This window comes from Zalophus californianus, chromosome 1 (genome assembly GCF_009762305.2).
Source record: "Zalophus californianus isolate mZalCal1 chromosome 1, mZalCal1.pri.v2, whole genome shotgun sequence".
Classification (NCBI taxonomy): Eukaryota; Metazoa; Chordata; class Mammalia; order Carnivora; family Otariidae; genus Zalophus; species Zalophus californianus.
In genome coordinates this window covers 104,539,341-104,562,482 of record NC_045595.1, presented here as the reverse complement: position 1 = coordinate 104,562,482, position 23,142 = coordinate 104,539,341, and the positions used below count along the sequence as shown (strand labels likewise).

The 23,142-nt window shown below is 36.3% G+C and overlaps 2 protein-coding genes across 4 annotated transcripts in view; both read left to right on the top strand.

Annotated features, from left to right (window-relative positions):
• ANKUB1 (ankyrin repeat and ubiquitin domain containing 1) overlaps window positions 1-2,691 on the top strand; it is a 34,476-nt gene extending 31,785 nt beyond the window's left edge. For all 3 annotated transcript variants that reach the window (XM_027586599.2, XM_027586600.2, XM_027586601.2), the window contains one exon: window positions 1,997-2,691. In XM_027586599.2, coding sequence (XP_027442400.1) covers window positions 1,997-2,126 — 130 coding nt within the window. In that variant the 3' untranslated portion in view covers window positions 2,127-2,691. The remainder of the gene's footprint in view (window positions 1-1,996) is intronic.
• A 6,257-nt stretch (window positions 2,692-8,948) lies between these two features.
• COMMD2 (COMM domain containing 2) lies at window positions 8,949-17,585 on the top strand. Its single transcript, XM_027587867.2, has 5 exons — window positions 8,949-9,074; window positions 9,166-9,243; window positions 9,923-10,005; window positions 10,757-10,930; window positions 15,662-17,585. The coding sequence occupies exons 1-5, from the start codon at window positions 9,008-9,010 to the stop codon at window positions 15,857-15,859; spliced, it is 600 nt and encodes a 199-aa protein (XP_027443668.2). The 5' UTR covers window positions 8,949-9,007; the 3' UTR covers window positions 15,860-17,585.
• The last annotated feature ends 5,557 nt before the right edge of the window (window positions 17,586-23,142 follow it).

Here is a 23,142-nt window from a genome sequence, read left to right as displayed (position 1 = left end):
ACTTTTGCATATTGGTCATCATATTTCACTGAAAACACAACTCTGATCAGATCTCAGGTCCCATCCATTACTTATGAGGTCTTACTGGGTGTCAATATTACAGTAGAAATATAGAGTTATGAGCCGCTTTTCACTCTACTCAATATAATGAAAAGGAAAGAACAAAACAAGGCTAGATTGTTTTCGTTGCCTATCTGTATTGGTCTTTAGTTCAGCTCTACCTTATTTCAGTGAAGCTGTTGCCACCTAGTGGTCAGAGTAATTTGGGCTCTAAAACTGGTAAAATTCCGGACAGCAAAATGGGGTTGACAGAAAATGAAGAAAACTGCTTACCAACTTCAACCTTTGTAATTTGTGAGATAGCTCTGACTAGAATGTATAAAAAGAGATATTCTAAAATTCTAGAAAAAGACTAGAAAATGATTGGTTGAAAAAATTATATAGCCATCTTAAAATCAGGCTGTAAACATAGGAAACTGATTAGTTTTATCAACAGATGCACATTAGTAATCTAAAGATGCACTTTTGAAACATTCTAAAGTGCTTATTATGTCACAGTGAAGTGCATGCAAAGGTAAAGCAAGGAGTTAATCCAGAACATTAATGATGAATTGGGCAAACTTGGACAGAGTTCAAATATTTGAAACACTAAGGTACTTTAATGCAAGATTGCTTCTCATAGATTTAGTGAAAGCCCTTTAAATTTAAAGGACTTTGTCAGACAAAAGGAGCCAGGTAGAAGTGGCAACATGGTCAAGGGCACTGTTTTGTGAAGGAGTCAGAGAGAAATTTAGTTTTCTATGAAGTAAGTGGATCTGCAAAAGGCATTTTAGGGGACAGGGAGAAACTGGCTGAAGATGAGACTGGCAAGGTAAATTGCACCTACACTGAGAAGCATCTTGTGTGCCCAAGTGGAGAGTCTGCTTCTTAGGAGGTAGGTAGGAAGATCACAGAAGTTGTTTTTGTTTTGTTTTTTTATCAGGCAAGTCACATAATCAGTTTGTGTTTCTTTTTGAAGACAAATCTGGTGGAGATGGAAAGAAGTCTTATTGAAGCTGTGGAGGGCCTACAGTATATTAAGGAGGCTGTAATAAAAGAATCAAGGAATGATAAAGACCTGGACTAGAGCAGAAGTAGGTAGGGAAGAGGAGAAAAGCCAAATATGACAGATATTTCTGAGCAATGATCTGCAAAACTAGATCACTAATTAGATGTAGAAGCCGAGAGAGAAGGAGGAATTGAGGTTTGTTTCCAAATGGAGAGATGGTGAGGAAATAGCAAAGTGGCTCTGTTAGAGCAGGGATACTGAAAGGGGGCAGGTTTAGGAAGAAGATAAAAGACATGGAAATTGGAAGTGTGGGTCAGGATTTAGGAGTCAAGGATATGTGAGTTGAAGCAATTAGTAAATAAGGCCTCCCAGGATGAGGGTGCAGAGAGAGAGGAAGACAAAGGATAGAATCTCAAAGGACCCCTCTGTAGTAAATCACATTTATACCTTACAAAGTAGGAGTCATCATATTCAAATCTATAAGTCTTTCTTAGCATATAGCCAGAGAATAGCTACCATAAAACATGAAATTTCATTGCATTTTGGTAAAACGCTATTTAATATTTTATCAATGAACAAAATATCTTTTTGTGTTGGGGGAAAAGGAGGAGAAGGGAGACACGTCAGGGAATATATGATGTATAAGGATGCCTGGGGAAACAGACAGAAAAAGTTTCCATCTAGAGAATTCTATATAACATTGAATGGTTTTCTGTTTCTAGGTGTGGGTGACAAATTTCTAGTATTGCCCTGGTAAAATATCATTTCCACTACTTCACAAGGAACTAGTTTGAGAAAGATTCCTCTTTTCTATTTTTACAACCTATCTTGGGTGACAAGATAAGCTAGCAGCAGCTACAAAATCAGCCTAGAGATTTCTATCATTTCAGCAATAAATAGGGACAAGATTGGACTTCCTTACAAATTATCTGTCTTGTTTTCTTGCAGTGCCTTTAAAGAGAAACGATGGCTTCAGCAGTTAGGAATAGCAAGAGTTCTAGCCAAAAAGAGCATTTCTAACCTGACTACACAAGGAAGCTTAACAGCATGTGAAAATCCTCCAGAAATTGTGCTTTGAAAAGTCACGACAACCCCAGTTTGGACAAAGACCTGGTCAAACAGAAACTTCAGTTCTAATATTATCATTTCAAGTAACTAATGCTATAATTTCTAATAACTGTTCTAATGCTACACAACTGTCAACAGGATATTTAATGTTTAACATCATGTTTTCTTGACCCCCATCACTGTAAGTGAACATTTCAGGCATGTGTTTTTACATAGTTTATTGAAGGATTCTTAAAAAATTGAGAGGAGTAGTCGCCTACAGGGTAGGAAAACTAGAAGGATGGGAAACAGGATGGGGGGATGAGAATTTTTACTCTTTCTTTCTCTGTTTTTGTTTTCCTGGGTTTATTTTTAATGCTTTTTGTTTTTTAAACCATATGAATGTTAGTACATAGTAAAAATAAATAAATTTTAAAACTCTCTATAGAGAAAGTCCCTAGGAGAGTTACAAATACCATTTCGGTCAAGTACTGGTCTTGGACATCTTTTGAAATTCTGCTAAAATATTTTTTATTAATTTTTAAAAATTGATACATATAGAAAATAGAGCTACCCTATGACCCAGCAATTGCACTACTGGGTATTTACCCCAAAGATACAAATGCAGTGATCCAAACGGGCACCTGCACCCCAATGTTCATAGCAGCCATGTCCACAATAGCCAAACTGTGGAAAGAGCCTAGATGTCCATCAACAGATGAATGGATAAAGAAGATGTGGTATATATACACAATGGAATATTATGCAGCCATCAAAAAAATGAAATCTTGCCATTTGCAACGACGTGGATAGAACTAGAGGGTATTATGCTAAGCGAAATAAGTCAATCAGAGAAATACAAGTATCATATGATCTCACTGATATGAGGAATTCTTAATCTCAGGAAACAAATTGAGGGTTGCTGGAGTGGTGGGGGGTGGGAGGGATGGGGCGGCTGGGTGATAGACGTTGGGGAGGGTATGTGCTATGGTGAGCGCTGTGAATTGTGCAAGACTGTTGAATCACAGACCTGTACCTCTGAAACAAATAATACATTATATGTTAAAAAAAAAAAAGTTAGTAGGAAGGGAAAAATGTAGGGGGGGAATCGGAGGGGGAGATGAACCATGAGAGACTATGGACTCTGAGAAACAAACTGAGGGTTTTAGAGGGGAGGGGGAAGGGGGGATGGGTTAGCCTGGTGATGGGTATTAAGGAGGGCATGTATTGAATGGAGCACTGGGTATTATATGCAAACAATGAATCATGGAACACTACATCAAACACTAATGATGTAATGTATGGTGACTAACATAATAAAATAAAATTTTAAAAAAAGTCTATAAAAAAAGTTGATACACACAGTGAATTACACAAATCTTAAATGTAAGATTTAATGGCTTTGACAAATATATACATCAGTGTAACCAATACCCCACATAAGATGTAAATATTTCCATTACCTCAGAAAATCTGTTCAAACTTCTATAACAAAGTCCATCCCAATACCGTAGAGGCATCCACTACTCTGATTTCTGTTTTTTTTACAGTGAACTATTACTTTTAATTCTTTCTATTGTATATTTGCTTTCTTATTTGTTAATTTCTTTTTTCTTTTTTTACAGTTTCTACTTCTCTGATTAAATTTTTCATCTGTCATCTAATGTTTTGGACATATTTATTCTTAGTTTTTTTGGAGTCCAGATCTAATAACTCCAACATCTGTACTTCCTTCATTCAGATCTTTCTTAAACTTTTTCTATTACCTAGCATATTCCATTGTATGGACATACCATAATTTATCTGTTCAACTGTGTATATATATTTGGGTTGCCTCCAGTTTGTGTTATTGTGAATAAAACTGCTATGAACATTATTGTAAAAGTCTTTTCCTGGACATACACTTTCATTTCTCTTAGGCAAATACTTAGGAGTGGAATTGTTGGGTAAGAGGGTAAATGTACATTTAATGTTATAGGAAATTGCATAACAGTTCTCCAAAGTGGTTTTATGATTTTATACTCCCATTAACAAGGTACAAATGTTCTGGTTGCTCCACAAACTCATCAAAATTTGGTGTCATCAGTGTTCTTGATTTTTGTTTTTCTGGTGGGTTTGAAATGACATCTCATTGTGTATTAATTTCCATTTCCTTGATGATTAATGATACTGAATGCTTTTTTATGTGCTTATTGGTCATTTGTGTATCTTCTTTTGTGAAGTATCAACTCAAGAGTTTTGCCCATGTAAAATATTGGGTTATTTATGTTTTAATTATTGGTTTATTGGAGATTTTTATATACTCATGATACAAATTCTCTGTCAGATACATGTATTGCAAATATTTTTTTCCAGTCTGTGGCTCACTTTTCCATTTTATTAATGGTGGCTTTTGATGAATGAAAGTTTTTAACTTTGATGAAGTACAATTTATTGTGTTTTTTTTCTTTTATGGTTCATGTCTTCTGTTTCCTCTTAAAGAACTCTCTGCTTATTCCAAAGTCATGAAGATATTCTCATATGTTTTCTTCTAGAAATTTCATATTTTAGCTTTTTTTTTAAGATTTTATTCATTTATTTGTCAGAGAGAGAGAGCACAAGAAGGGGACCAAGGGAAAGGGAGAAGCAGGCTTCCTGCTGAGTGGGGAGCTCGATGCGGGACTTGATCCCAGGACCTTGGGATCATGACCTGAGCCGAAAGCAGATGCTTAACTGACTGAGCCACCCAGGTGTCCCTCATGTTTTAGCTTTTATGTTAGGTCTGTAATCTATATTGAATTATTTTTGTGTATGTGATATGAGGTGAGGGTCAGGATTCATTTTTTTCCCAAAGGTTTATCAAATTGTTCTAGTACCAGTTGTTGAAAAGACTTTCTTTTCTCTCATTGAATTACATTGGTATCTTTATCAAAAATCAATTTACAATATATGTATGGATCTATTTTGACACTCTCTTTTTTGTTCCACTGATCTATTTACTTATGATTATACTAATACCACACTGTCTTAATTATTATAGCTTTACAGTTGGTCTTGAAATCAGATAGTATGTCTACTCTGGCTTTATTCTTGTTTTTCCAAGTGTGTTTCAGTTATTCTTGCTCCTTTGCATTTTCATATAGATTTTTAAATAAACTTGTCATTCTCTATAAAAAAGCACAAATAATATTTTAATAATATTGAATCTTACAACCCATGATATATGTCACCATTTATTTAAATCTTCCTTTATTTCTCTCATCAATAGTTTTAGTTTTTAGGGTAGGGGGTCTTAGAAATCTTTTGTTAAATTTTTCCTAAATATTTTATATTTTTTGATGGTATTTGCTAGGGTTTCTAAGACAGACTTTGTTACAACAATCAAAGGCACCTAAAACCTAAAGCTCATTTTTAAAAATACTTTGAAGTTTCTAGTTAGATACTGTGGGATTGGGGCACATAAAAGGTTAATGTAAAAGCAAATACAAAGATGATGCCGAAGAGATGTTGTAAGCAGTATGTGTACAGGTGTCAGTTCACTGTACATACAGTAAGAGGAGATGGTAACTGGAAAAGGGCCCTGCAGAGGTTCTGGGGTACTGGCAATATTATACTTCTCAATCTGGGTTACTAGGTGTGCTCAATGGGAGGCAATTCAACAAAAAGTATTTTTTATCTTCCCCAGTTTGTTTGGATTTTATAATCCAATTGAAAAAGTGAATTACAATAATGTTTTAGGGGCGCCTGGGTGGCTCAGTCTGTTTAGCGTCTGCCCTGGGCTCAGGTCATGATCTCAGGGTCCTGGGATCCAGCCCTGAGTCCTTCTGTCTGTCCGGCTCCCTGCTCATCGGGGAGCCTGCTTCTCCCTCAGCCCCTACCCCCTGCTCATGCTCACTCGCATGCTCTCTCTCTCAAATAAATAAATCACATAAATAAATAAATAAATAAACTAAAATAATTATTTAAAAATCTAAGGAACTAATTCATGGAGTTTGTGGCTGCCTCAGATTCATGAGAGGGCAATTTATGTGAGTGATGGGTATCACCAGGCTTTTATCCTCCTCATAGTATGCTGAACTGAACTGCAATTCCTTGCAGAGGATGATAATATTTTATGTAACATTGAAACACAGCCAAGGAAATGCTGGTGCAAAGATTCTGAGGCTGGAATGCCTAAGAAGGAAAAAAGAAGGTGGGGAAATCTAAAGGAAAAGGAAAGTGGATGAGGTGGAGGGAGATTGAAAGATAAAGAGAGAATGTGAGAGGACAACTGATATGAAGCCTTGTTCCCTGCCAGAATCAACAGAAAAAATACCGAGTATTTATTCTTTCTTCACTTTAGCCCCAGAAGTAAAATAGCGTGAAGTGACTTTACGACCTTATATACTTACAAGGTTATACAATTGTAAAACATTAGTATTAGCATGCACAGGCATACCCTGGAACACTTATTCTAAACCTGAATCTATTGGAGTCATAGTCAATTGCTACTTTCTTTATGGTTCCATATAATTTTGTTCAACCCTCAAGAATTATCACTCCTCATACTGTATTGACTTCACTTGATTGTCTCCCTCACTTTATTGTCATCTCCTAGAAGAAAGGTCATTGTTTTATTCATCTCCAAACTGCCAAGGCATAGCATATGCTTGAACCTCCGAGTAATTGCTCTATATATTTGTTGCATTAGATGGATGGATTTTAGGATGGATTAGCAGATATTTGTTGCATTAGATGAATGGATTTTAGGATGATTATGCACACGGAATTCTCAATGATTTGGGCACATAAAATCTTCTATAAAATATAAATGCTTCCGTTAAAAAAACTTTCAAGTGTTTAACACTAACTTATTATTTCATTTGATCATTAAAATCAATTTCTTTTTTAAAAATTTTATTTATTTATTTGCGATAGAGTGAAAGAGAGAAAGAGAGCACAATGGGGGAGCAGAGAAAGAGGGAGAAGCAGACTCCCAACTGAGCAGGGAGCTTAATGTGGGGCTGGATCCTAGGACCCAAGCTGAAGACAGATGCTTAACTAACTGAATGAGCCACCCAGGCGCCCCTAAAATCAATTTTTTAATGTGAATTTATTAGTTCATCTAAGCACGATAACAGCCCTGCATGGCACATAAAGGCAATAATCATTAAAACACCCATTTACAAATGAAGAGGCTAAGTTTATAACATATAAAAAGAACTTGTTAGCAACCTCACAGGTAGTAGGTATGAGAGCCAGATCTGGAATCTAGACTTCTGATTTTTCATTCAGGTAATTTCCTCTAAACAACTGTATGGCATTTGGTAACAAAAAGTTGCCCTGCAAATTAACCCAGAGAGTTTTAACTCCCAAGCTGTTTTCCCTCAGCTATAACTTGGTTTCTTGACCACCTTCTTTGGTCACCCATTCTGTTACTTCTATTCCCTATCTCCTTCCCCTGCTCCCATTTTCAGTTCCTGAGATCACAGGAAAGAAAGACTATACCATATTGGCATAGCATTATGTCTACCTGTAGATTCATTTCAGCATTCCTTATTCCCTATGGATGTATGGTTCTTGAATTATCTTCTTTGTGCCAGTTGAAACTGGTTCTTACTGTAATCTTACTGATCCCCTCATTAACCCATGGGTCCAACACAATCTTTGGCATGTATTCATTATATATTTGTAGAAGAATCATGGTTTTACCTTTTCTGAAAATTATTCTTAAATAATGGACATTTTCTCAATAATGTATGAATAAAACCTCCTTCAGGAAACGATGCCATTTTTCCTGATCTGCAACTTAGAGTCTAAGAAAAGATTGTGCTCTCTCTGCAAATGCTGTTTCATGACCTAATTAACAAGTTTAAGGACGCACCTTTCCGTGCAGCAGTGGAGGAAACAATGTGAAGGACAAGGTATACACAGTGAACAGAGCTGAAAAACTTCCAATTTTCATTTCTGCCCAAGAGAATCAGAGCATAGAAAGAGTTATCTCAATCCTTAGATATAACAATAGATATGAAGTCTCTCTCCCATCCCCTTCCCTTCTCCCCCAACAACTCCCCCACCAAGGGATTGAAATTAGGAGAGTCATATTCCTATCCATTAGCAATTCTGTACTCTGATATTTGAACCACAGCAGGTGAGAAGAGAAAGCTGGGAAAAGAACCAAATTTTCACCCTGTTCTCAACACATTAAAATAAAGATATCGTTCTGAACCCTGCAAGCATCATTGTTGTTGTCATCACCATCCTAATTCATAATCATTCACAGAACTTGTTACAAACCTTCAGTTTTCAGCCTGCTGTGTAGAATGATGGGCTTTGGAGCAGGTTGTCAAGGGATCTGACCTCTCCAGTTCTGTCTCTGGCTTATTATGTAATCTTTGGAGCTTTGATTTTTCATCTGTAAAAACGAGGTCATAGCTATTGAGCGAATTAAATAAGGTCAATCAAATAAAATAACATATACAAAAGCTCTGTGCAAACTAATAGCTCTATAAAAGTTAGTTTCAATTGCTTGACCTTTCTCTGTTTCCTTATCTCTAATGGGAACAATAATGGTATCTACCTCAGGGAATTCTTTTGAACTCTAATAAACCTAAGAACATTTCCTGACATAAGTGCTTAATAAATGTTAGCTATTGATATTATTAATGTAAGCCCCACAAGGGGACGTGTCGGATTTTAAACATCTTTTCCTCTTCCACAGAGCATAGCACCGAGCACCAGCAGGCTACATCTTTTCAAGATGATTTGCGAACGGAAGAATCTTCTGACCCCAGAATACACCACCCGCGGGCGTTTGCATGTAGGACTGCGATAGACCGGAACCCAAAAGCTGGGGATGTTGAGGAGCCGGAGCCTCTTTGCGCTTGGACGCTGGCCCCGGAAGTGGCGAGGGCGGTGTCAACGCTGTCAAGAGAAATCCTCCGCCTTGCGAAGATGCTGCTGGACCTGTCGGAGGAGCATAAGGAGCACCTGGCCTTTTTGCCGCAAGTGGACAGCACGGGTCGGGGGCGCGGCAGCAGAGGGTGGTGTCCTGTGGCTTGGGGGATCAAGGGGTACGCCCAGCGCTCATGGTCTCCTGGCTTCCCTTGCAGTGGTCGCGGAGTTTGGGCGGATTGCGGTGGAGTTCCTGAGGCGAGGCTCTAACCCCAAGATCTACGAAGGCGCAGCCAGTAAGACGGGGAGAGTTGCTGCACGGGGAAGTGCGGGCCATTCTTTGGCACCCTGGAGAGGAAGGGTTTTTTGCAGCTCCAAGGGTCTTACTCTCATTGTGGTAGAATAAAAGCAGAAAGGCTCTCCTGGACGCAAATCCTGCCCGCCCCCTGAATAGTTTTGCGATTTTTAAAGCTTCCACTGAGTCGGTTTTGTCACGCGTAAAAAGCACATAATACCATCTGCCAGAGATACTATGATGCTTAAATGCACCCAAGTATGTGGAGTGGCTGGGTGAGGCATTAATATCCTGCAAGTGTTTGGTTACAATTAGTTGTTCAGACATCCGCTTTTGCTGCAGTATTGTTTTTTCTCTGCTGGACGGGGGTGGTTTCTGAGCTTGTCAGTCCTTGGAGTTCCTCTTATGCCAGACTTGAAATAGCTGAGCATTGAAGAGAAGGACTGTACTGATATTAGACTCCATGGGTCTGCATTTTGTAAAGAAAGTTACACAGCGGGAAATACTGGAGGCAGCTGCCTGGCAGTGGAAAATGAACAGGAGACGATTACCAACTCATTATTTTTCATTACAGTGCCTGAAAATAGGAATAATGGATAATATTTATGCCTAAATAAGAATTTGAATAAAAGGATAAATATCACACAATAATTTATTGGCTTATTTTTCCATTTTCCCAGGAAAACTCAGTGTGAGCAGTGACACTATCCAGCATGGTGTGGAAGGATTAACATACCTCCTCACTGAAAGCTCAAAGCTTATGGTAAGGGCTTCTGTGGACTGTTTTGTATTTCTTTGACCTTAAAAAGGTCCAGTATACTCTACATCATAGCCCTGGCAGGCACCTGCTTGTTTCAGTAATGTTGTTAATGGTTTATAATTGACTTAGTGAAGCCATGCATAAACAATATGACTATAGTGTGATCTCCTGGCATGAATGCCTCTTCTAGTATAAATTAGAATTACTTCTAATTCTACATATTATTAAACCCTATACAATAGTATGTATCCTAGGAGGAGGGAGAATTAAATGACTTTTTTTTTTTTTTTTTTGCATATTAGCAATATCTAGCTTGATGGAGAATAGGAGAGAAACTGTCCATTTTAACAATTCTTTTTATGTTTTTTTAAAGATTTTGTTTATTAGAGAATGAGAGAGAGAGAGACAGCACGAGAGGGAGGGTCAGAGGGAGAAGCAGACTCCCTGCTCAGCAGGAAGCCCGATGTGGGACTCGATCCCAGGACTTCAGGATCATGACCTGAACCAAAGGCAGTCACTTAACCAACTGAGCCACCCAGGCACTCAACAGTTCTTTTTATGTTTTAATAAAAGTATTTTTATGTATCAGAGACTCAGATTTTGAAATAGTGGGCAGGAGTTACTTTTAAATATAAAGAATGTTATTTCTTTTACCAGGCAGAAAAGAATTAGGGGATAGCATATTCTTTTCAAATATTTTAGCATTTACTAGACAAAGAAATTTAATGTTCTGTTAAACTTGATTCACTTTCAGATTTCTGAACTGGATTTCCAAGACTCTGTTTTTGTTCTGGGATTCTCTGAAGAATTGAACAAATTATTGCTTCAGCTTTATCTGGACAACAGAAAAGAGATCAGAACTATTCTGAGTGAACTGGCACCAGACCTTCCAAGTTACCACAGCCTTGAATGGCGACTAGATGTACAGGTATGGCTTTTTTTCCCCACCTGACATAGAATATAAGATTAATTTTAGTTCCATGCTCTTAAGCTTATTTTATTCTTTACCACCTTAACCAAACTTTGGTTTGAAACTAATTTTTTTAATGTTTATTTTGAGACTTTCACAAATAGTTCATTTTCTTATATGCTTAATGTGTTTAGATTAGCTTAATTTACAAAGTTTGTAAGAAATAGGTGATTTTGGAAAGGAGATGGGCATGCAGATTTTTAAAGTTGTATTTGATTTTATGAAACTTTTATGTTTAAACAAAACACACATATATTAAAGTGCACAGGGCATTGTAAATCTCAGTGGATTATCACATGGTGAAAACATCCATGGAACCAACACTTGCCCATGACAGGCACCCCAAAAAGCATCCTCTTTGCCTCCTACCAATTACTTCCCCTTCCTGCCTTTGCAAAGGTAACCAGTGTCCTGACTTCAGATACATAGATTGCTTTTGCCTGTTCTTTAACTTTCTATATATGGAATGATTCAGTAAATATTCTTTTGTGTCTGGCTTCTTTTACACATCCTGTTTATTTAGTTGTTTTAAAGCCACACAGATAACCGAAAGGGAGTTCTCAGACTCTTGCATGTAGCCCTTTATCAAGCAGTGACAGATAAGTTAATAGATGTTTATTGAATGTCATCCATTTGCTGATTAGAACTGTGCTAAATGCTTTAAAGAAGCATAGGACATTTTCTCAGATGGAAAAGATGTTATCATCTAGTTAGGGATATTAGATGTTCTCAAAATAACTAGTACTTAAAGATAGTTGTGAAATAGATTTCTGGAGGGGGGAAATATAATTGTATAAATGAAGGTACAACTGAGTATTATATTTCAAAAACCAATAGCTTAGGTAGTTCAGTGTATGCTTGCACAGTCCAGAAAAGTTTCAACAAAAGGAGGTGAAATTTCAGAAGGATGAGTGGAGAAAACCAATGTTAATATTCTTGGAAGAGGAAGCAGTGTAAGTTGTAAAAGCCCACATGGATGTGGGAATGAGAGTTGAATATGTGGTATAGCTCACTAGTCCTCAAACTTGACTGCATATTGAAATGGCTGGGTAGTTTTAAAATATTTTCATGTCTGTGTTCTACCCCCAGAGATTCTGATTTATTGTTATGGGGTTTGACCTGGCCATCAGGATTTTTTAAACATTGTTACCCAGGTAATTCTAGCTTGCAGTTTATAAACCACTGTTACAGTGGATTCTTACTGATTTGAATGGTGATAACATGATCCAAACAGGTTACAGAAATTCAGTTAGAGGGTTTAGCAAGTATAATCCAATGTGATGAGTGCTTGAATAAGTACAAACACAGATATGGTATAAACCAGATTATAGGCTTCATGAGGGCAGTCACTATGTCTTGTTCACTGCTCTGTCCCCAGCACAATGCCTGGTACATAATAGGCATTCAGTGCTGAATATTTAAAAGCTTCGTGTACAGTTATAATGTGCTAGGTGATGTGGATTCACAAAGAACCAGACACAGTTCATGCTCTTGGAGACATCGTAAGAAGCAAATCCTGTGGGGTTCCCGGGAAGGAGATCACTATTGCTAAGCTTTTATGTTTCAGTCCTCTCATAATAACCAGGTAGAGGAGGTGTGGGATGGTCATGTTCATGACATTCAGCAGTAATTTACCTTGTACATCTTTCGAATGGGGATAATTTCTGAATTTGGGGTCTGGTAGCCATTAGAAGTTATTTTTTTGGCTTTGTGATTTGCTTTGAGTTTTTCCATTATGAATACATTTTTAGAAATTAGAAACTTAAGCAGTCGTATTTTCTAAAACTCAGGAGAGCTCATTTACCCAGTGAAATGGGTTTGAATAGCCGTGTTATTGCAAGGACTAATAGATTTTAAAGTTGAGGGTATACTGAATGAATGTTGTTTCATATGGTGAAATGCATCTATGGCTAAAAAGCTACTTAAAGAACTAACTGATTTTCTGAGCTCATTAGTCTTAATTATTACAAGGGATTTTAACTGGAGTAGATTCTTCTGTTTATGGGAGGAAGACTTTTCAGATGAAGATCAGCTAAATGGCTGGGAAACTAATAATAGGATATAGGACCTTTCATTTTTGAGTAATTGATTTGTCTCATGAACACTGGTAGTGAATGGACAGTTACCATCTAATTATTGTGCAGTTGCTTATGAGAAATACATTAATCATCATAGTTTAGTTTCTAATAGAAACATTTCCCTTCATAAATTGCCACCACAGTTAATGCATTTGATAGCAGCAGTAAATTGAATGCATCTGAGATTGGTGTGGGAAGATTTACCTTTAGGACTGGTCCATTTAAATTGCTGTTATTTTTACAAGAAGGACAGAATTCCCTCCCTATTAAAAAATAAGTCCATATCAAGAACCTTGTGGCCTACTGTTCTTTATCCTGTATTGTCCTCGAAATTTCTTGCCGAGAAAAAATTAGGTCTGATTATGTCTTACTAGCTGTTTGTTAGGGATGTTATATAATCTTTATTTAGAAATTTTAAAGAGTGGTACGGATACTTATTTGTAAAGGATATTAATTTAGGTGTTATGTTGTCTAAAAATTTAAGGATAAATTGAGTGACCCTAAGTCTTTATTATATGTGCTGCCAAAGCGAGCACTGACCTTAAGTCTCTAAACAAAAAGTTGATGGCTTAATTACACACCTGGATACATTTGGTCCCTATCTGTCAATGCAGATATATAGAAAAAAAAGAAGTGTAACAATGCATAAGTGAATCAATAGGTGGTATTTTCAGTCATCATACTTAATAGTTTATCTATCTTTCATACCTATAATTTTCTGTACTAGAGAAATGATCTTAAAGAGATACTTTAACTTAAAAGTACCTGTATTCTGTTTGGGAACTGGCTCACTCAAGGGGATTGACTTGTTTCCAGATTATTTTTCGACATTAAATTTCAGCCGTGGGTCAGTATATTAGGTTCTTTTGGAAGCCAGATCACCTAGAATTAATTGGAAGAAGTTATTAGTCAGAATATTCTGTGTTGTGGTGTGAAATTAATCCTGAAATCTCAGGTTTAGATTTGTTACTGGAAGTCTTTTCAGTTTGGCTTCTTGTCCTTTTGCCATGACTCCAATAGTTTTAGGTAACAGTCTTGCTTTCTTGTATAACAAGATGTTTCAGGTTCATCTTGTACAATTGTTGTCCCAGACTTCTAATCACTTATTCCTTTAAGAAGGTCCTGGTTCCTTTTAAGAAAGAATAGTCTTTAGAGAACAGTCTTGTGCTAGGACAGTTAGCCACTGTTTCTAGTATTTGGATTTTTTTTCTTTTGAAAATATGTCAATTGTACTTTTTAAAAAAAATTCAGAATATATCATTCTGATATATTCTATATCAGAATATATATATCAAGATTATAGATACTCAGTTTAAAGAATAATAATAAAACAAATACCCACTGCCAAGCTTAAGAAACACAACAAAACCATGTATGACCTCCCCCAGTTACAACCGCTCCCACTCCTCTGGAGGTAAACATTATCCTGAATTTTCTGTTAATCCTTTCTTTATAGTTCTTTTTTTACACATGTTTTTTCATTTAACTTTAGTTTTTATGTATTACTCTGCAACTTGATTTTTTATTTTTTTAGATTTCTCCATAACAATTTATATTGCTGCAGTTCATTTCTTTTCATTGCCATTTAGTAAGCATTTTATTGTATGAGCATTCTCAGTGTATCCATTCTATTATTAAAGAATATTTGAGACATTTCTAATTTTTGACTCTTGGAAACAAAAACAATTACTATTATGAATGTAATGTATGCATGTAAAAATGCAAGGTGTATACCTAGGAGTGGAATTGATGGTAATGTATATTTTCTGAAGCCATTCTCTTTTCACTCTCACCAGCAGTGGGAGAGTTCCCATGACTGTTGCTCCCAGTGCCTTCATTTGGACAGGTTTTTAATTCTTGCTGGTCTGATATGTATAAAACAAAACTTTATGGTTTTGTTGGCCATTTTCCTGATTTCTGATAAAGTTGAACACGTTTTCCTATGTTTATCTATTTGTGTTATTTCCTTTGTGAAGTGCTTACTTAGGTCTAGTGCACATTTTTCTCTTGATCTTGTAGGGGTTTTTTTTTTTGTTTTTAATCAGAACCATTTTTCATACATTCTGAATACTAATCTTTTTTTTAGCTGTATGTGTTACAAACTATCTTCTCTAAGTTTGTGGTTTGTTTTCCCACCATCTTTAGGTATCCTTTAGAAGAAAATGTAACAATTTGCAGTTCAGTTTACCGGTTTTTTTCCTTTATGGTTTTATGTCTTTTATATCATGTTTAAGAAATCCTGTATGGCAAGGTTGTGTATATATTCTTTTTTCTTTCCAAAATTTTTTAAAATTTATTTTTCAGGGATGCCTGGGTGGCTCAGTCGGTTAAGCGGCTGCCTTTGGCCCAGGTCATGATCCCAGGATTCTGGGATCAAGTCCCACATCAGGCTCCTTGCCCAGCAGGGAACCTGCTTCTCCCTCTCTCTCCCTCTGCTTGTGCTCTCTCTGTCAAATAAATAAAATCTTTAAAAAAAAAATTATTTTTCATTTTGAAGTCTATGATTCATGTAAAACTTGATTTTTGTATATGATATAAGGTAATTATAAATACTGTGTGTTCAGCATGATTGTTAAATAGTTATTATGCTCTTATTCCATTTAAAATGAAGCTTGCAAGCAGAAGCCTCAGGCAACAGATTAAACCATCAGTGACTATAAAGCTACACCTTAATCAGAACGGAGATCACAACACCCAAGTTCTGCAGACAGACCCAGCCACTCTGCTCCATTTGGTTCAGCAATTGGAACAAGCATTGGAGGAGATGAAAACAAACCACTGTAGGAGAGTTGTGCGCAATATCAAGTAGTTCCAGTTTTAAGGATTTATTCCCTTTGAATCACTTGTGAATTGATGCTAACAGTTACTTTTCAAAATTAATTTTTTATTAATTGACAGTGATAAATACATATCGTTTAACCCATGCAATTTCTTTTCCTATGACAAGATATTGAAGTCATGATCAAAAGCTAAAGTAAAGTTTCTTTCCTGGTGCTAAATGTGGTCAGTTTCTTGACAAATTAAGATGTATTTTATATTTTAAATGTGTAAGTAGAATTGAATCAACTGGAAGTGAATCTATACTGTTCATATCTTTTGTGTATATGAGTGTCTTTTTTTGGTACTTCTTTTGATTGCTTAACTTTATTATTTTCTTCTTTATTGGCCAAAATTTGAAAATAAAATTCACAATGTAATACCATTGCTATTCAGAATATTTTTAGACAGTTCATTGTTTTTGACCTTTAAAAGCACCCACAATGTTAATGGCCACAGAATAGCTGGAAGTAAATATTAATTTTTTTAAATGCTGCATTGTTTAGGCAGTTCATGCATTTTTCCTTGCTAGTGAAGGTAATAATACCATGGTGCTTAAGTTTGAGTTGTCATGGATAATTGCTTACATAGTACTCAAATCTGTGTGATAATGTTGCATTTTATCAAGGACTACTTTTTTCCCCTAGTACTCAAAGCATCTAAAAGATGCTGTCATTTACATTTATATACAGTGGATGCAGGAGTAATATAATCACTTCTTAATTATCTGAATATAAATTACAGTCCCTTTTTATAATTTTATTTGAATAAAGTATAAAGAGGGCAAAGGGAGGCCATGGTTACTATATGTAAGTATCCCTACTTTACAAACTTGATTTGTTTGTTTTTTAGTAAGTAACTATAAGCTGTTAGCTTGAAAAACTCAGATGCTGATGTGTCACGTCAGCCTGATAGAGTACAAGGACACAGGGAGACTTAGGGGGACAAGGAGACTTGAGTGGCAGACTTAAGGAGAAAAATCATGGAAGGGTGGAAATGGGGGTTCAGTCTTAACTATGTATCCAGGGTCTTATTCTGAGAGCCTCATCCCCATGGAGCAACTCAGGAATGCCTTTAGAACCATCAAACTCTTAAGGTGCACTCTAGGTTCTGTCAGTACCTTCCATCCTAAGAATTAGAGATTTTTGGGTCAGAGTGACATCGTGTTTCTTCTCTCTTAAGTGAGAGCCTAGCAGGGAACAGAGGCCAGTGGAAGGAAAGCACAAGTTTAATTGCCATCCATTTAATTGCCACTGCAAGCAATTGGGCCACCCTTTCCCAGAGGCGTATGTTCTATAGTGGCAAAATAACTAATATTACATATTAATTGAACTCTAATCAAATAAATTTTAATTATAATAACTTGATTAATGAAGCTGTCATGTTAACCTTACAAACAAAAAGGAACTTTATATATTACATGAAATTACACACATACACACATATATATTATGTGTCATCAGGTTTAAAAGCAATATACCTGCCAAGCTTATATGATAAAAACAGCTCTATGAGGCTTCTTATTTATCCACATTTGGTGGAAGATAAACAGGGCTGACCCCAGCCAAGATTGAAATGAGAGCACTGTGTTGCCTTCAAGGCAACCTTTCTTCTATATTCACCGGTCTTTCCCTAATTAAAACAAGAAAGCGGCTGTTAGTCTTTATTTGTGTCAAACTCCCCTGGCCTCCTTTCTCTACTCCCATTATTCTTTCTGGTGGTCTGCCTTCTTCACCTTTTTGGGCCAGAATGAGTTGGGAGCAGTCTCCTACTAACTTCTTTTTTGTTTGTTTTGTTTTAAGATTGTATTTATTTATTTGACACAGGGAGAGAGCAAGCACAAGCAGGGGGAGCAGTAGGCTCCTGGCTGAGCAGGGAGCCTGACGTGGGGCTTGATCCCAGGACCCTGGGATCATGACCTGAGCCGAAGGCAGCCGCTTAACTGACTGAGCCACCCAGGCGCCCCTCCTAACTTCTTTTTGAACCTGAGGCTCATTTTTTAGTACAGGGCATTGAATGAGCCTCTTTCTTTTCTTGTTTAAACATTCCTTATCCTTAGGAACTCCTCACCTGCCTTGTTTTATGGCACATTTGATTTTTTTGTAGCTTGTATATGAACATATTTTCTGCAGATGTAGTCACTGTTCCACTCTGCTGTATGAGCAGGTTTCTTGACTGGGTAATGTGCCTTTCCATCTATAACTATCTAAATTTTTATTGAATGATTTTGGATTATAAGTACATTGATTTTTCAAGATTGGCTAATGCATGTTTAGACTTAAATGTCGTATCTTTCATGTCTCAAAGCCAGAATAGTAACATCTCTTCCATCAGAACAGAACTATGAGTAGGGAATGACCAATATATATATATATATATATCACAAAGTCTATATCTACTTCATCTATTGGAAGTCTTTTTTGTGTTTCACAAGATTTCAGTGAGCTTGTTTTGTTATGATGTTTCCAAGCTTAAGCAAATTTAAAGCAGCAAATTGGAAAGGTGGTGGGGATACCATAAAAAGAAAATATATCTTTGAAAACTGAAAAACGAGAATCTGATGCTAGGGAAAGTTTGAAAAATTATAGTGTCAAGGATGCATGTGTGGGAGCTCTTAAAATTTATAACAATATGTGGCCTTTTAGGGCACAAGCCTTGGAGAAGGTTAAGAGGTTAGTCTTTGGAGCTGAACAAAAAGGGTTTGAATTTAGCAGAGTAACATAGATAGCATAGTAGCAGGCTTTAGAAAATACTTATGTAGATTTGAGGATCTCATTTTACAGCCTTGAATTACGTTCTGTGTACTTCCTGGTGGTTTCTGGGTGGTAAGATTATGGCTGTTTCTTTTCCTTTTTAATTTCTATAAGTTTCAATGACTCACATAGTATTTTTAAAAAGCCTTTGAGGGCGCCTGGGTGGCTCAGATGGTTAAGCGTCTGCCTTCGGCTCAGGTTATGATCCCAGGGTCCTGGGATCAAGTCGCGCATCGGGCTCCCTGCTCCTTGGGAACCTGCTTCTCCCTCTACCTCTCTCTCTCTCTCTCTCATGAATAAATAAATAAAATCTTTAAAAAAAAAAAAAAGCCTTTGAAATCTGAAGGGAAGAATAAAGATCATGATATTTAAATACAATTCTAGTAATATTTTCATTCAAAATTTTAATTCTTGGGATGATATACACATACCTCTCCAGAAAACTCAGCTATTCAAAACTACTCAGTCCCTAAAGAACTCAGGCTGAGAGTTGTACATATGGATTTGGTCCAGAGTCCCTTTTTTCTGTCTTTTTTACCTTCATACTAGTGAAAAAAAAAATGAGAGTGTCAAGACATTAACTAAACCAGTTCTCTTTTCTATATAATATTACATTTAAGGAGAATTATCTGTGTTCCCACTTTCCAAAGGAAAACACATTATACCTCTTTCAGTTTTTCACTGCCCTTATGGTTGGGAAGTTCTGTCAGCTGCTGTATTAAAGTCTTCCTACTATAATATACTCACTCTTCTCTGTATTTTTTTCTTTCTTTAAATTTTATTTAAATTTTGTTAGTTAATATACAGTACAATATTGGTTTCCAGAGTACTCTTTTCTATATTTATTTTTTAAAAATATATATTTGATTAAGTCCCTCCTTAACTTACCCTTCCACAGTTTACATAATCATAGGTTATTCTCATCTCTTTTCCTTTCTTTCACAAATGGTAGAAAATATTTTGGTGAAAAGAGTATCATACTACATTGCTTCTAATACCAGTATTTACTTTTAAAACCACCACGATTGTTGCGTTCAAACTTAAACACTTCCCTTAAGAACAAAATAAGCAAGCTCAATTCCACCATTACTGTGGTTAGTTCAGTGAGCTTTACAAACTTTGAAAGTAATGTTTTAATTATAAAAGCAGAATAAACCCATTATTTCTCAACCTTGCAAAAACAGTATACTACAGAGGTAAAACGATACACTTTATGGCAATAAAATATATATTTTAGTGGTTTGATCACTGAATAGTAATGGCTCTTTTCCCCATGTTTATATAGCTCCACTCCTCTCTGCCCAGGAATTCAAGTGACTTAATTCTGCCTGATAGCCACGAATCCATAAGATTCTACTTACCATATGGGAAAATCTAGGAAAAGTAATTTTATGTTCTTAATGGACTCAAAGTACAATGGAGTATCAGGAATTCAAATAGCTGCATCAACGTACTCTAAGGTTGTACTAAGGTTGTTGTTTTAAACTCAAGCAACTTTTTGTAGGATGAATTTTTTAATAATTGTAGTGTAAATTATGTTTGTTATCATAGGAAATATTACTAATTATATAGCCGTCAGTGTGGGAGGCCATGCTCTTTTATTGTTCTTGAGACTGAATTGACCCTTTTTAGTGGAAAGACTACAATTTTCATTTTCCTCTCTTAAGATTATCACATTTTCTCTTGTAGAGCAGTCTGCCCAACAACCAGCTAAAAAGAGCAACACAAATAGGGTGTTTGGCCTTTCTCACAAACCATATGAGGTGTTTCACCTCTTTTATTCTTAATCTTTCTTACTCTTTATTCTCTTACAGTGAGCTCTAATTCACCCATTTATGTTTGTCATTGTGTTGATAGAAAAAGCAAATTTTAAAGCCTTTTCTAACTCTTAGAATGTTACTGACCAATTCTGTTAAATATTAAGTGTGATCCGTGTTGTGTGTTGAACAAAGGATAAAGTCCTAATCTCAGTTTAGAATGCTCTCAGGCCATTCCATCCTTGAAAGTAGTTTAATCCATAAATTTATTAGATTTAGAAAGGAATTTCCTAAAGAGGCTATTTGAAGAAGGGAAGTTCCTCTGGGCTGCTGTCCCTTTTCCTTGAAACGCCACCTTTTTCTGAAAGGCAAAACTAATGATTCAATACTAGAGCTCTAGAAGTGTGCAGAGGAAAGGATAGACAACTGAGGAATATTGTGGAACACTTGGACGTGGTTAGGATGGCATAAATTGGCCTTCCTTCTTTCCCATCAAAGTGGGGTTCCCTGAGGTAACCGGAGGTGTGATGGGAAAAGCAAATTGAATTCTTTTTTTTACCTGCATGCCAATGTTGTGATTGTCATAAATCCAATGAGAAGTGGATGCCTGTGGTTTTGAAGGAATGTGCTTAGTTCACAGAACGAAAAGACTTCTTAGTTAACTCAAAGACTAAAAACACACAGATTAAAATTCAAAGAATGAGGAAAAGAAAATCCAGGGAAGTCTTTGAGTTTCACTGGGGCAAGTATAGATGGGTAGGATATGATTTCCTGGCATGGAGTACAAACTGTATGCTTTTATTGCAAATAAATAAAAAGTTCTTACAAAGCTCAAGTGATTTTAAATGATACAACATCATAACGTTGCTTGATTTGCAGCTGAGACTGTTGCACAATTCATAGCCTAAAAGAACTAAGGAATGCTGCTGGTAATTTTTTAGTACCTAAAAAAAAAGAACAAGTCACCATATACTTTCCCAAAAGGGGAAAATGATTTGTCTCATGAACACTGTAATTAAAACCTTTATTTTTAATGTTTAGACTCTTAAGGATGTAATTACTGGGTATTCTTATCTATGCTTTCTTTCTTCCATCCTTTGTCTTTGCCTGGATATTAATACCAAATTCCATGCCTTTCTTAGGCCTTTACAATTTCTTTTCATGCCAAATCTCATAAGCCTCCTCCCTCCTTTAAAAAAAATTTTTTTGAGAAATAATTCACATAAAATTCACCCTTTCAAAGAGTGGTTTTAGTATGTTCACAGAGTTGTGCAACCATCCCCACTGTCTGATTACAGAACTTTCTCATCACTCCAAAAAGAAATCCACATCCATCTGCAGTCACTTTCCATTACCCCCCCTTCCAGCCACCCCCCCCCCCCACTCCTGCCTCCCCAGGCAACCACTAATCTACTTTCTGTAGATTTGCCTCTTCTGGACATTTTGTATACATAGAATTATATAATATATGACTTTTTTTGTGCCTGGCTTCTTAGCATAATGTTTTCAAGCTTCATGTTGTAGCATATATCATTACTTCATACCTTTTTTATGGCTGAATAATATTCCGTTGTATGGATATTCAGTATTTGACTTTTACAGTATTTGACTGAGTCTTATTCTTGGTCTTACAATGGAATTAATCTATTGTATTCTATTTTATAGTGTTTATAAGAGAGACTCTGACAGATTTAATCATGTATTTTCTACCATGGTGGTTTTCTAGAATTACCTTCCCAAATACAAGTTAGAAAAGTCAGAGAACAGTTTCTTCCTAGCCAGTTAATAGTAGAATTATTCTCCAGTGAACAGAATGTTTTATTTTTAGCCTTATTCAAAAGTTATACCAGATGTTATACCAACAGTTAAATTGTTGGAGAGACTTTTAGCTGAAATCAGCTGCAGAGAAAATTAGATTAATATTGTCTTTTTTATTTTAATATAAAAGATTTCCAACTAAAAGGAATGTTCTGTGAACATTTTATATATTTAGAGAAGATAGGAAAGGAACTAAGGAGGATTTATGTTTTCCCATGTTCATTGCATGTATTTTCATATTAGGTAAAACTTAAAAATTTATAAAAATTGTCTATAATAGAATAGAGAAAAAAGGCATTTACTTCTGCTTAAATTTACTCCTCAGAATATTTCTTTTTTTATTAATTTATTTTCTGAAAGATTTTATTTATTAATTTGACAGCGAGAGAGGTAACATAAGCAGGGGGAGTTGGAGAGGGAGAAGCAGGCTCCTCGATGAGCAGGGAGCCTGATGCGGGGCTCAATCCCAGGACCCCGGGACCATGACCTGAGCCAAAGGCAGACACTTAATGACTGAGCCACCCAGGTGCCCCTCTGTCAGAATATTTCTACACTAATTTTGGGGAATCTCTAGGATACCATTCTCTGGATAATGCAACTGCTGCAGCCAGTTGCCATCTGGGCTCATAAGCTAGTAGATGAAATGGAAAGGTGCATAAACATTGATTCAGAGTGTGATGAGGCATAGGAAGAGATACAGCAGCTAAGGAGCTCTGCATACGAAGGAGAGGGAGGGAGTGGTTCTCACTAGGGGCATCAGCTTGGTGCATTTTTTCCCTTGATCATTTTTGTTCTTTTGGTAATTGCATCCCAAGTTACATTTGGGAAATAATCTCTTCCCAGTTGGATATTGTTTGGTGGGACTGTCAGAAGACTCCACGCCTTCTGTTCTTCATGCTGAGCCTATAATATAAGTCTCTCCTGGGACTTTGAAACCTGAGGAGTCA

Coding starts and splice junctions, on each gene's coding strand:
- COMMD2 (XM_027587867.2), top strand. CDS start 9,008: ATGCTGCTGGACCTGTCGGAGGAGCATAAGGAGCACCTGGCCTTTTTG. Junction 9,075..9,165: donor GCCGCAAGTGGACAGCACGG/GTCGGGGGCGCG, acceptor CTTCCCTTGCAG/TGGTCGCGGAGTTTGGGCGG. Junction 9,244..9,922: donor GATCTACGAAGGCGCAGCCA/GTAAGACGGGGA, acceptor CCATTTTCCCAG/GAAAACTCAGTGTGAGCAGT.